The sequence below is a fragment of the Phodopus roborovskii genome, unplaced genomic scaffold (assembly GCF_943737965.1).
Source record: "Phodopus roborovskii unplaced genomic scaffold, PHOROB, whole genome shotgun sequence".
NCBI lineage: Eukaryota > Metazoa > Chordata > Mammalia > Rodentia > Cricetidae > Phodopus > Phodopus roborovskii.
The window spans coordinates 2,283,186-2,296,706 of record NW_026126616.1 but is presented as its reverse complement, the minus strand read 5'-3'; the positions used below and the strand labels follow the sequence as shown (position 1 = coordinate 2,296,706).

The 13,521-nt window shown below is 46.3% G+C and overlaps 1 protein-coding gene across 1 annotated transcript in view; it reads right to left on the bottom strand.

The window, feature by feature from the left end:
- The window catches only part of Aldh1l2 (aldehyde dehydrogenase 1 family member L2), a 30,879-nt gene extending 20,373 nt beyond the window's left edge, over positions 1–10,506 (bottom strand). Inside the window, exons 1-9 of the mRNA XM_051206224.1 lie at positions 10,475–10,506; positions 9,811–9,983; positions 7,565–7,799; positions 6,625–6,790; positions 4,930–5,031; positions 4,651–4,740; positions 3,296–3,430; positions 2,123–2,248; positions 1,363–1,454 (exon numbers count right to left, since the gene is read on the bottom strand). Coding sequence (XP_051062181.1) covers positions 1,363–1,454; positions 2,123–2,248; positions 3,296–3,430; positions 4,651–4,740; positions 4,930–5,031; positions 6,625–6,790; positions 7,565–7,799; positions 9,811–9,983; positions 10,475–10,506 — 1,151 coding nt within the window. The remainder of the gene's footprint in view (positions 1–1,362; positions 1,455–2,122; positions 2,249–3,295; positions 3,431–4,650; positions 4,741–4,929; positions 5,032–6,624; positions 6,791–7,564; positions 7,800–9,810; positions 9,984–10,474) is intronic.
- Positions 10,507–13,521: the final 3,015 nt, after the last annotated feature.

Sequence of the window (13,521 nt, the reverse complement as noted above, 5' to 3'; positions counted from 1 at the left end):
ACTGCCAGTCGACCTTTCTTACCCGGGGAAGGTATACCAGCTGTGGAAAACACGCCGCTCGCAGCGCTCTAGGAATTTATTCTCTGGAGAAGCTGAGGCACCCTGTAAATTATTAATAGCAATGGGGCTAGCAAGATAAAGTGGATAAACCCGAGTTTGACCACAAGATCCCACATGGTAGAAGGCAAGAAAGGGCTCCCCCGGCGTTCCTCCAACTTTCACATGGGATTGCCCAGGCACACCAACACAAACACATGATGTTTATAAAGGCGATAATAAATGACTCATAATAATAAACAACAGGAAATGGGTGATTCCTGCAGGCCTCTTGTCAGCAATAGTTAACAAGAACTACAGCATTGGAACCTTTATTAAGCTAATCAGAATTTTCTGGGACTTCATGGATTATTGCTAAGAAACTGTAATTTAGGGGCCCAAACCTCTCGATTTTGATGATGTCATATGCTCTTGAAGTTAATATTTTTGGCTACACCATGAATAAAAGGGAGTTGTTAGGGAGTAGAGAGGGTGAGAAATGATTGTGTTGGAACATGGGCAGGTGAGGTGTAAAATGTACTGCTCCAGCCGTGGAGACTGGCTCAGCCATGAAGGGCTCATACTCTTGCAGAATTTGGTTCCCACACCTATTTGAACCATTCATAATTCCAGCTTCAGGGCATCCATTGCTTTCTTCTGGACTCTGTGGGTACCTGCACACACTGACACTGGCATTCTCTCTCTCTCTCTCCCTCTCTCTCTCTCACACACACAATACATATATACATAAAAATAATATATATTTAAGGTAACAATTAGAAACATTAAAGGATGTGAAATCAGCCTAGTTAGTAACATGAATAAGCAGTGTGACCATGGAAACAGTGAAAAACATGAAGAAGAGGGAGCTATGACAAACAAGTTCCCAGGGAAAAGCACGCGCGTGCGTGTGTGGTGTGTGTATGTATATGTATGGTGTGTGTGTGGTTTGTGTGTGTGGTGTGTGTGTATGTGTGGTCTGTGTGTGTGTGGTTTGTGTGTGGTGTGTGTGTGTGTGTGTATGTGTGGTCTGTGTGTGGTGTGTGTGTGTATGTGTGGTCTGTGTGTGTGTGTGGTGTGTGTGTATGTGTGGTTTGTGTGTGGTTTGTGTTTGTGTGCGCGTGTGTGTGTATGTGTGGTCTGTGTGTGTGGTGTGTGTATGTGTGGTTTGTGTGTGGTCTGTGTGTGTGTGGTGTGTGTGTGTGTGTATATGTGTGGTGTGTGTGTGTGGTATGGTGTGTGTGTGGTGTGTGTGTGTATATGTATGGTGTGTGTGTGTGTGTGGTTTATGTGTGTGTGTGTGTGTGTGTGTAGTGGTGGCTTTACCTCACAACATCCATTGAGCTTGCTCCAGATTTAAAGAAGTCTGTAGAGTCTTCGATCACAGGGACGTTGCTTAAAATTCGAGCCCAGATGACCTGCACAGAAAGGGCCACATTTATGAAAAAGGGCTGTGTGGAATCCCAAGCATAGACCTCCTTGCCCTTCACCCTAAGACACAACGTGGAGGGTTGCCCATCATCTCCTTCCATCACAAATGTCCAATGACCATTACAGGAGGTGACCGGAGTGTCTCACCCCACCAGTCTAGTCCCATGAAAAATGACATTCAATTATATGCGAGGTTTTGTCCCTCTGGCTAAAATAAAAATGACCTCCAGCCTGGGTTTCTGAATTGTTCTACCTTTGTCCTTCATGTTCCAACTTCACCCAAGCCCTCCAAGCCAACCTGAACTGAAAAATAAATTTTTTAAAGATGTATTTATTTATTATGTACAATGTTCTGTCTACATGTATGCCTGCAGGTCAGAAGAGGGCACCAGATCTCATTACAGATGGTTGTGAGCCACCATGTGGTTGCTGGGAATTGAACTCAGGACCTCTGGAAGAGCAGCCAGTGCTACTAACCTCTGAGCCGAAAAATAAATTTCTGTATACTGTGTCTGAGCATATCAATATCTGAGTTGGTTTCCTAACTGCAACTTATACAGAAAGAGGAGATAAAGTCACACTCCTAACTACACCAGCTACAAATAGGTATCTGTTTCCCAAGGTAAGATTCCCATTAGGGGCATCACGTGTTCACCTTGATGGTCTCTGCCTCCTTCATCTCCTCAGCTGTAAGTTCTAGCACTGATGTCTCACCCGATGAGAAGTACTGGGAGGCGGGGATCATCTTCCCATCCTCAAACTGCAGATTTCTCACCACCAGCTACAAGAAAGCAGGGGAAAAGCTGAGGACTTGAACCATCCACCAGTGAGGCCGTTGGGAGGAGGGGTCTGAGGTGTTAGGTGATATAGAGACCAGCTGGTTTGGAGAATATAGACATATGGTGTTTTAACTATTCCCCTATGTCTAAAAGGACTGGAATGACATCTCAGTAGCGGCGGAAAAAAGGACAGAGTCAAGTCTGGGCACATGCACCTCAAAACACACCCAGGGAAAACCTGCATTTGGGTTACAGATGCTTGGACCAAAGGACACTATGAATGTTCTGACGCTGTCAGCATACAGGCACTCGCTCTGGTACACTGTGGATGCATGTGCTGGAATCTTATTTGAGCTGAGAAATCCCGATGGAGATGGGCATTCCTGTGTCTGCTTAACTCTTGTGGAACTGCTGGCTCAGTGATTTGTCTAGTGTCGCCCAGGTAGTCAAATAACAGAGCTGGTTTGAGACTTAACAGCGGCCAGATGGTGGTGCACGCCTTTAATCCCAGCACTCAGGAGGCAGAGGCAGGCAGCTGATCTCTGTGAATCTGAGGCCGACTTGGTCTACAGAGCGAGTTCGAGGGCAGTCAAGGCTACACGGAGATATCCTGTCTTCCAAACCAAAACTAAAACAAACAAAAATGACCTAGAAGCAGCTGGCACTGAAACATGGTAACATTAGCATTCATTTATCCTTAACAGTGGGGACAGGTCTGCAAACTACAAATGCCCTTTTACACTCTTACTTGGAACTAGAGAGACACGGCAGGGAAAAACCATCCTTCCCAAACCAGCAGGTGGATGAGCAGAGGTCCACCTCTCCCTCCTCCTACTCAGTTTCCAGGTGCCCTGGGGTCTCACTCACTGTGAGGGTCCATGGGGCCTTCCTGAGGAACCTTGTCCTTGGCATACAAATGCCTCTCATCTCCAGGGAAGCAGAACACACACACACCATGACCCTCCCTTCCCCCAGTGAAAGCTGGAGGAGCTATTCCCTACTAGCTGTGGTTATAGAAGGAAGACAAAAAAGAGGCTTTGTATACTCACTGCTTTTCCATCATTACCAAAAAGAACAAGTCCGTTTTTGGTAACAAGACCAGGCTTCTTGGAACCGCTAATGTCCAGTGGTTCTCCAGCAGGCACAGAACTAGTCAATAATGATGAACCATAGAAAGTCACCATCTAAGAAAGAGATCAACCCCTGTAAACTCAGGAGGTAAAGCTGCTGCCAGGTGTGTGTGTGTGTGTGTGTGTGTGTGTGTGTGTGTGTGTGTAATGGCAGCACAGGGAGGGGGTGACATACATTGCTGGGGACTTGTCCTGGCTGCTTTTGTTTGTTTGTTAACTTGACACAAGCTAGAGTTATCTGAGAAGATAGACTGGCACGCAGGCATGTCTATGGGGCATTTTCTTAATTAATGATCGATATGGGAGGGCCCGGCTCACTGGGGACCATGACACCCCTGGGCAGGTTGTTCTGGGTTGTAAGAAAAAATGCACGCTAAGCAAGCCATGAAAAGCAAGCCAGTAAGCAGCACCCTCCATGGCCTCTGCTTCAGCTCCGGCCTCCAGGTTCCTGCCCTGGCTTCCCTTGTGACAGAGTCTGACCTGGAAGCGTAAGATGAAATAAACCCTTTCCTTCCCAGGCTCCTTGTGCTCAGTTGTTGTTTGTTTTTTGTTTTGTTTTGTTGATCATGGCAGTAGGAACCCTGACTAAGACAGGACTGAGCTCAAGGGCTCATATATGCTAGGCAGTCACTGTACACCTGAGCATGCAGACTCTTCCAGTGCAGGGCGATGAGGGGTGAACGGTGCAGGCTGTTCTGTGGATAAGTTCAAGAAAGCAAGACTAGAAAAGGATAGGGACCAGGAGCAAAGGACAGTTTTTAAAAAGAAAAAAAGATCATTTCTATGAATACTGACTGTCATTTATTAAGCTGTAATAGTTAATATTTATTGAATATGTATCAGGGACTATGTATTTTCATGAATGGGAATGTATTAACTCATTTGGTCTTTCTTCCTTCCTCCTCCCCCCCCCCCAACTTCCTCTCTTTTTCTTTCTTCCCAGACACAGTCTCATTGTGTACATCTGGCTGGCCTGGAACTTACTATATAGACCAGGCTAGCCTCAAACTCCCAGAAGTCTGTCTGTCTCTGTCTCCCCAGAGCTGCACTTTAAAGGAGGATCAGAAATTTAAAGTTAGCCTGGGCAACTTAGTAAGATGGGACCAAAAGTGTAGCTCGATGTCACAGTGCTTTTGTGGCTTGTGGAAGGCCTTGGGTTTAAATGCCCATAGTACACACACACACACACACACACACACACACACACACACACACACACACACACGGCGGGGGGGGGGCTTGTATGGGAAAGACGCATACCCTTGAGAGCATACCTGTCCATTTATCTCTGCCCAGGCTCCAGGGACCTTATCATGACCTCGAATCCAGTTATGCAAAACTTCAGCAGGCTGGTCCCAAGAAATCTAGGTGAGCACAAAGAAAGGCTGCAAGGCCTAAAGGTGGCAGTAACCTTTCTCTCCATCAGGGACAGGTGTGGGGACACATAGGGCCAGCTGGCTTGGAGGGGCTACCTCTGGGTCAGGGGATGGTATACTGGGAACTACTCAAAGGGAGAGGGTCATGACTTGGCTGTGCATTATTGATGCAAGTACCTCAGCATTCTCCTTCTTCTGGATCCCTTCATATGATGCCCCCTCTTCTGACTGGGGGATTCGAGGAGCTTTTCCATCAGCTATGAGTTGAACGGCTTCTACCTAAAGCCAAAACCATCACTGGTGTCACAGCTCACTGATCCACAAAGGCATGGCCTGCGTAATGGAAGTCCATGTCCACAGACACACTGCTCATAACTCTGCTCAGAAAGTCAGGCTGTGACACCCATGCCAAGCACACACACAGCTACTGTATGTAAGTTATCCCTTGGAGGCATCACATGTATCCTGAATGTGCATACCACATTCCTGTTTTGTTTTGTTTTTCAAGACAGGGTTCCTCTGTATTGCTTTGGAGCCTGTCCTGGAACTAGCTCTATAGACCAGGCTGGCCTCGAACTCACAGAGATCTGCCTGCCTCTGCCTCCCGAGTGCTGGGATTAAAGGTGTGCGCCACCATACTGGGTTAAATTTTTTTTCTTTCTCTTTTTGGTAACTCAATTGCACATCTTTTGAGTGCGAACGTTGTAGATTACAGTGTCATTTCGCAACAACAAGAGGTTTGATGTGGCTGGCAGGATTTACACTTAGGTGTGCCCACTGTCAATATCAAGCCTGCACTCAAGCATGAATTCTTGTTGGGCTGAAGTGCGGTTCAGTGGCAAAGCTCATGCTTCGCATACGCAAAGGCCTCAAGTTCAACCCACAACGATGGGAAGGCAGGAGGGGATGGCTGTCGAGTTCATCACAGCAATGCTGGCCATCCGTGACGTCACTGCTTTGGGATGTGTCTGCCTTCTCTTTCCTGCCACACCCCCTGGGAAATCCACGCATGCCTGTGCGCTATTTTGATTATAATTATCAGTTTTAAACATACACTGTGTGCTAGGTGCTTCACACAAATGATATCATTTAACTTTGAGATTACTCCTCAAAGCCGGACAGTGTTTCCCACATTCTACACAGGAAGGAAACAAGGCCAAAGAGGCTGAGGGGCTGGCTGTTGTCAGGCCATAAAGCGTCCTCTGTAAGTGGTAGCACAGGAACTTGCAGATAGGTCTCTCCAACGCCAAGACCCCTCTGCATTGGCCATTAAGTGACATAAACAAGGGTCTCACTCTTCTCTCACATAAATGATGACTACTTCATAGGACCTTGCTACCTTTTCTACCAAATTCTGGTAGGTGGATAGACAACAACCAAATAGAACTTACTTGCTAAATCTTTGAATAATTTTTACAGACAAACTATTTTATTTCATGGTATAGATGTATGCTCAGAGTATTTCTTCCTCTGAGCACATCCGAATAAATAAATAAATAATCATATCTAACTCTGTTATATAGAATAAGTAAAAATACCTTTAAAGGAAGTCTGTTACACAGGGAAAAAATTTTAAAGATTCTTTATACCTCCTTATAATTAGCCATTATGAACAGGGTTGGAGATTTAAAAAGATGGAACATTGCCTGTTGTCTTGTCTAGTCTTTTTTTTTTCCCCAGGAGGAGGAGGAGGAGGCAGTAGTTAGCACCACAGAGTCTCAAGCTCCAATTGGCATTCCAAGCATGAACCACCGAGGGTCACAAGCACATGCAGCCATGCCTGCCTGGCTTGGCAAATTCTTGATGAAAGAAAACCAGCCCTCCAATGTTAAAGGTTTCCTAAACGGATGCTGATGGTGTAAATATACTGACCATGGCCTTGATTCCCTCAGGAAAAAGGAACCGGTTATAGAGTGCATCCACTGTGTCATTGGGTTGGACGTCACATGATCTCTGAAGAAGGATGGGTCCTGTGTCTAAACCATCATCTGCCCAGAAAACAGAAAACCCAGCTTGCTTATCTCCCGAGATCAGAGTCCTGTAGAAAAAACAGTTGTGACTTAAAACCATGGTTGATCCTACCAAATAGAGATGTAGTCTTGTTAAAGTAGAGGGGGTGAAGCCCGGAGAAGCTTAAAGCCAAGCTCGAGTTATCAGAGCTCGCAGAAGGCAGCGCCCGCAGTTGCTGACCTCAGAAGCTGTGTGACCCGTTACAGCCACTGGGATTAATAAGCAGAGGCCAACCCTGGGGGAGTCTGGTCCTACTTCATGCAGTGTCTCCAGACCTCAGAGGAATTCACACAGTTTAAGCAACCTATTAGCACCCTACAAGCATGCTAGGTGTGTGTGTGAGTGTGTGTGTGCGCGTGCGCACGTGTTGTATGCATGTGTTTCTGTGGATGTGCGCATGAGCAGTATACATATGCAAAGGCTAGAGATGGACATCAATAATCTTCCTCAGTTGTTCCCCCCTCCATAAAGTCAAGGTTTCTCTCAGAACCTGGAGCCCATTGACTCAGTCAGGTTGGCTAATCAATGAGCTCTGGGGAGCCACCTGTGTCCTCCCCACCTAGCAGGGGTTACAGATGAAAGCCTCCGTGGCTGGCTTTATGTGGGTGCTAGGGATCTGAATTCAGGTCCCCATGCATGCACAACAAGCACCTTCCTCACGGAGCCAAGCACATCTAGTATCTGCAGGAAAAAAAAACAAAAACAAAAAAAAAAACAAACAAACAAAAAACAAAACAGAAAACCAGTCTATTTCCATGGACCGTGGAAACAGAGCCATCACCCCTGCTGTTACAAGTCTCACCAGTTGATGGCAGAAGCTCCTCTGTGCCTGGGTAGGAGGGATGGATGGTAGATGATGGAACCGTGTTTTGGGCTGTCAATGACATCCATGGGGATGAACTGTGTGCAGAAGGGAAGCACATTGAGCTCGGCGCCCACTGACTGGTAGGCTTCTGCCACCTCCTTGATGGTTTTACCCTTGACTCTCCATCTAGGGAACTTGAACACAGGGATTCCATCTTTCCCTGCAGCCAGAGCTGAGCACAAAAAAATAGAGATTGTCCTTTTTAACAAGGCCATGGTCTTTTTTAAAAATAACATTTTTATTAATTTTTTACATTCAAATCCTAGATCCCCTTCCCTCTTCCCCTCCTGCTCCCCCCCCCCACCTCCAGGCCACGTTCTTATATTAACACACAGTAACATCACAATTTCACCAAACTTTTACAGGTTAAACATCATGGAGGATAACTCAGATTGTGACTAGAGTTTGATGCTGTTTGTTATTGTGTGAGGTTCACCATCTTTCTTTCTTGAGGGACATTAGACATCTATGTGTTGAAAGCACAATGTATTTGAGTTCAAAAGGTGGTGAGTTTTCAGATGTTGACGGAAGTTTCTTTTTTAAAAGGACTTTCATTTCTTTTTTATTCATTTGGTGTGTGTGTGTGTATGGTGTGTATATGTTGTGTGTGTATGTGTGTCGACCCTATATATCCATCCATCCTAGGCTATTTTTCTAGGAGCCATGGCAGGAGGTTTTGCCTGTGTCTTCTCTCCCCACTTATCACAATCATAAAGGATGAGATGAAGTCTCCAGGACAAAGCCTCAACTCAGATGCCTTGTTAAGTCCTGAAAGTGTCTGACCCAAGGTGTCTTGCACAGAACTTTACGTACGTTTCCCCCCATGAGTTCTCACCATAGCCATGTGAGGCAGGGGCCACTGAACCGGAGGTTAGTAAGCCAAGTGATTTGCACAGAGTCACAATGCTGGCGAGTGGCAGAATCCATCACCAGTCCCCTGATTTTAGAGCACATGCTGCTAAGCATGGCGCACTGTGTCAAAGCCATGTTGTACATAAGTTAGGTTGTCTTTATCTTCTTCTTCTGAGTTACAACATGAGTCCAAACCATCATGGCCAATGGAACAAGATCCTGACTCTGGGACAAGGTACCAGGGGAATGCCCCTTTCCCAGATGTATCTTGAAATGAGTCTGATAATCATATTTGTAATCCCAAACCTCCATGTTCATAGAAGAGACTGCTAGCTGTCTGCCCTCCTCCTCCAGCAGTGGAATCTCCTAGCGGCGATGGTCAGCCTTGTCATCTTGGCACAGTCTAGAGTCACCTGGGCAGAGTCACGGTGAAAGACTGTTTGATTAGGCTGATCTGTGGGGGGTTACCTTGATCGCCTTGGTCTAAGATGGGTGGTGCCATTCCCTAGGCTGGGGGTCTTGAGCTGTGTGAGTGAGGAAAGCTAGCTGAGCGCTAGCACGAATCGTTCATTCATTACTCTCACTCATGCTTGAGTGGATGTGACCTGATGAGCTGCTTCAGTCCTTGCTCCCTTGACCTCCCCACAGTGATGGACACTAACCTGAAATGGGAGCCAAATAAATCCTTTCTTCCTTAAATTGCTTTTACCATGGCCGATCCGGGTGTGAATGGAAGTGATATGCGCCATTTCTGGATTATGTGTTTGATAATGGGTTCATTCTCCACTTCTTGGTTTTTTTTTTTTTTTGGCATGGTGTATGTATGTGGTGTATGTACATGCTCATGTGAGTGTGTATGTCCATGTGTGCACCTGTGTGTGTGGAGGCCACAGGTCAAGTGTCTTCCTTGATCCTTCTTCATCTTGTTTTCTGAGAATCTTTTTATTGAACCAGGAGCTTACCAACTGGCTAGGTTATCTGGCCAGTGAGTCCAAGGATTCCCATGTCTCTACCTCCACCCCACAATGCTGTGGCAACAGACAAGACCAAGGCACCAGCTTCTGTGTGAGTGCTGGGAATGTGAACTCGGGTCCTCGGGTCTGTGTGGTAAGCCTTTTACCGACTCGGCCATCTTCCCAGCTCTTGCCTATCCCTGTTTGTTTGCTGGAACACAGCCTTGGCTGGAGCTGAGGCAGCCACCTTGGACCGTAGATATGAAAGCCTTGACTTGACGATGGAACAATAGAGGTCACATGCAGTGCCACAGAAGCAGCTTCGGTCTCTAACCAGCCTTGAGGATGTTTGACCCCAGTGCTCCAAGACACACTCACCTAGTGGGTCAGCCTTCCCATCCTTGTCTGGAACTGTGAACACCCCCACTACGCGGTGGCCCTCTTTCTGGAGGCGGCTATAGACTTCCTGTCCGAAGAGGCTCTGGCCAATAACTGCCAATTTCAGCTTGTTTTTGAAATAAACCTGTGAAAGAATGTAGTAACAGTGACAGCTGACATTGTGGACAGAAAACACTGGGTGACAGGTCTTGGAAAACTAGTACGATAAGATGACTCAAGGGCTACCAGAAGTTCCTAGACCTCCAAAACAAAGTGGAGGTCTTGTATCTCTGATGGCAGGAGGGTTCCTAGTAGAAGACCAGCCTGGGCTACGTAGTGACTTGCAGCCCAGCTGTGCCACTTGGAGTAACAATGCTCCCCCAAACTAGACTCTCTAACAGAAACCACAGCTTCAGGCATGAGGGACCTCCTTTCAATTTTTTGGTCAGGGGAGTCTAAGACACTCCCAAAACAATACTACTACTGTTACCCTTAGAAGCTGAATGGAAGACTTTATTGCTAAAAATACCGTGCCCTTCAGTTGTAGGATTCAGAGAAATCAAACTGGATTTGACTGGAAAGCCTCTTCCCTGAGGACTCACTTTCACAGTACTGGAAGGTGCTATGCAAACTGCCAAGTGAGGAAAGGAATCAGTAGCCCTACCCATCCGTGACACCCATAACCACAAGGACCATTATGTCAAGATAGCCCTAAAGGCACAATAGTGGCAACTTACATCTTTGTGAAACCAACGGCAACTTAATTGGACTTAAGGACTAAGACCCTCTAAATAGGAAGGGATTTATGCCTGGAAATATAAACCAAGCCGACTGCCCATGGCTAGTGAGGTCATAGATGTTAGAAAAGAACATGGCACTACCACTCTACTAAACTGGCAAAATCCCAACTGCATCCTAAATCTTAATGTCACCCCTCAGGAGAGAAGTGTTTCCTTTTGGTAGGAGATGGAGATAATTATAGAAATCCATCTGATTGGTTAAAACGCAGAACTGATCATGGGGTGCCCCACCCCAACTGATACATCCACAATGCATCCCTGCACCTCAAATCCCAAATGACCAGCCCTAACCACAGACACATTCGGGCAATGCTAAATGGACTCAGACGGTCTTACACACATACCTGTATGTATGTAACGATGCTAATTGGGAGAAGTTGGGGGGGGATGTTATAAACACAGTACTCATGCATGAAATGCTCAATAATGTTTAAAGTGAAAGAAAAAGTTGGATATGGGGGCATGCATGGATATTTCAGTGCTGAGGAAACAGACAGGTGGATTGCCAGAGCTTGCTAGCCCACCAGGCCAGCCAGTAAGCAAACTTTGGGCCATGAGGGACCCTGTCTCAAAAACAAGGTAGATGGGTACTGGAGAGCTTGGTAGTTAAGAGCACTTGCTCATCTGCCAGAAGACCCTGCTCCCATGTTAGGTGGCTCACAACCACCTGTAACTTCCGCTCCAGGGATCCAACCCTCCTCTGACCCCTGAGGGAACACACACACAGACACACACACACAGACACACACACACACACACACAGACACACACACACACTCACACACACACTCACACATACACACACTCACTCACATTTACACACACACTCACACACATACACACACACCTAGAAAACAAAGGTGCTCTATAAATATTTTATTTCTATATCTTATAATTAGGGCTGAAATAGAATCTTCCTGTTAGACATCTTACAAAATTTTCAACTTCTCACACAATTACTAATGCCAATTATTTTTAAATTTTTTATTTATTTTTATTTTATGTACATTGGTATTTTGCCTGCATGTATGTCTGTGTGAAGGTGTTGGAGCCCCTGAAACTTGAGTTACAGACAGTTTCAAGCTGCCATGTGGGTGCTGGGGATTGAACCTGGGTCCTCTGGATGAGCAGTCAATGCTCTTAGCCTCTGAACCATCTCTCCAGCCCCTAATGCCAGATATTTTAAGACATATGAAACACTGCTTTCAAAACACGCAGAGGGGGCCAGGCTATAGTCCTTTGCCGGAGTGCTTGTTCAGCATGTGCAAGACCTTTGGTTTAACAACCAGCATTACCAACAAAAGTGTGGTGGTCATGAAAAATCTCAAAGCACATAAAAGCCAAGAGGCCTCATCCTTCAATGCATCTAGCTAGTTGGAGTTCAATTCTAAATCAGCTGAGAAAGAGTGTTGAAAGCAGCCATGTTGTCACTGAGAATATTACAGTCATTAAACACCTTCTGAGCTTGGTGGGTGTCTCTCCCACCCTATCCCTCTCTACAGTGCTGTGAACTGAACCCAGAGCCTTCTTCCTGAAGCTTTCACTCTGTTATAGAGCTACATCCCCAGCCCAAGGTGAGTTTTAACACTGGGAAATACTCGGATTTCAGGAATCCGAGTGTGCTTGTGAATTCACGGGATTCTAGAAAGCTGGACTTAAGATATTTCTTGCCTTCATTTCCCCGAGTGCAGCCTGAGTATTGACCACAGGAAGATGCATTTCAAATGTGAGTTCTGGGTTCTCACTGCACATCTACTGAGTCAGAATCATGGGCTCAGGAAGCTGCATCCTAACAGGCTCTCTAGTGATTCGTGGGCCCACTAACACCTGAGACTCTCCACTCCATGGGCCAGATGTGCCAGATGTGCCAGACCACAAGAAACAGTCTGCCCTGGGAAGCTCAGGGGGGAAGGAAAAATAACTGGAAACGTTTTAATGGAATGTTGGTCCACGCCACATATTTCACGCGCATGACTGCGTTTGACTACACAGACTCTCAGAAATAGGCACCCATAGCTCGAATTCACAGATGAAGAAACTGAAGCAAAAAAGTATGGCTACATAGCTTGAAATCCAGTAGTCACCAGGAAGCAGATGGGTCGTGACAAGCACCATGACCAGAAACAACTTGGGGGAGGGTTTGTTTGGCTTGTGGTCCCAGGTCACTGAGGGAAGTCAGAGCAGGAAGGGAAGCAGAGACCTCGGAGGAAAGCTACTTACTGGCTGGGGATGGTGCTGCCCACGGTGGGCTGGGCCTTCCCACACCAATTATCAGTCAGGACAGTCTCTTACAGACGGACCCACAATTCTTCAGTCTGTCTCTCTCGAATGTTGTTCTCTGTGCTCGTTTCTCTTAGGAGCCCCTGTACTGCCAGATGCAGAGAGAGAGTGGTTCCTGTCCTCAGGAAATTCATGAGTTGGGAGGGAGGAAAGACATCCAAGTGACACATCAGTGACTCTGCACTGGGATAGGTGGGCACAGTGAGGTACTGAAAGGGGAAAACATTGCCCCAAGGTAGTGGGTAGGAGACAGGATATGTGTGCCTGTGTGTTTGTGTGCATGCGTGCGTGTGTGCGTGTGTGTGATATATGGTGTCCTCTGGTTGGTTTAATAAAAGAGCTGACTGTCTGGTAGCTAAGCAGGATATACATGGGACACCCAGTATACTGGGAAAAAGGAAGCTGGAGTCAGGAGTTGTCAGGCAGCCACAGAGTGAGCAGGAGATGGACATGCCATATTAAGGAAGATACCACTATGTGGCAGAGATATGGGCTGACTTAAAATGCAAGAGCTAGTTAGTAATAAGACTGAGCTATTGGCCAAGCATTTATAATTAGTACAAGCCTCACTGTGTTTATATGAGAGTGGCTGTGAGACAGGAAAACTCTGTCTACTAGTGTGCACATATGT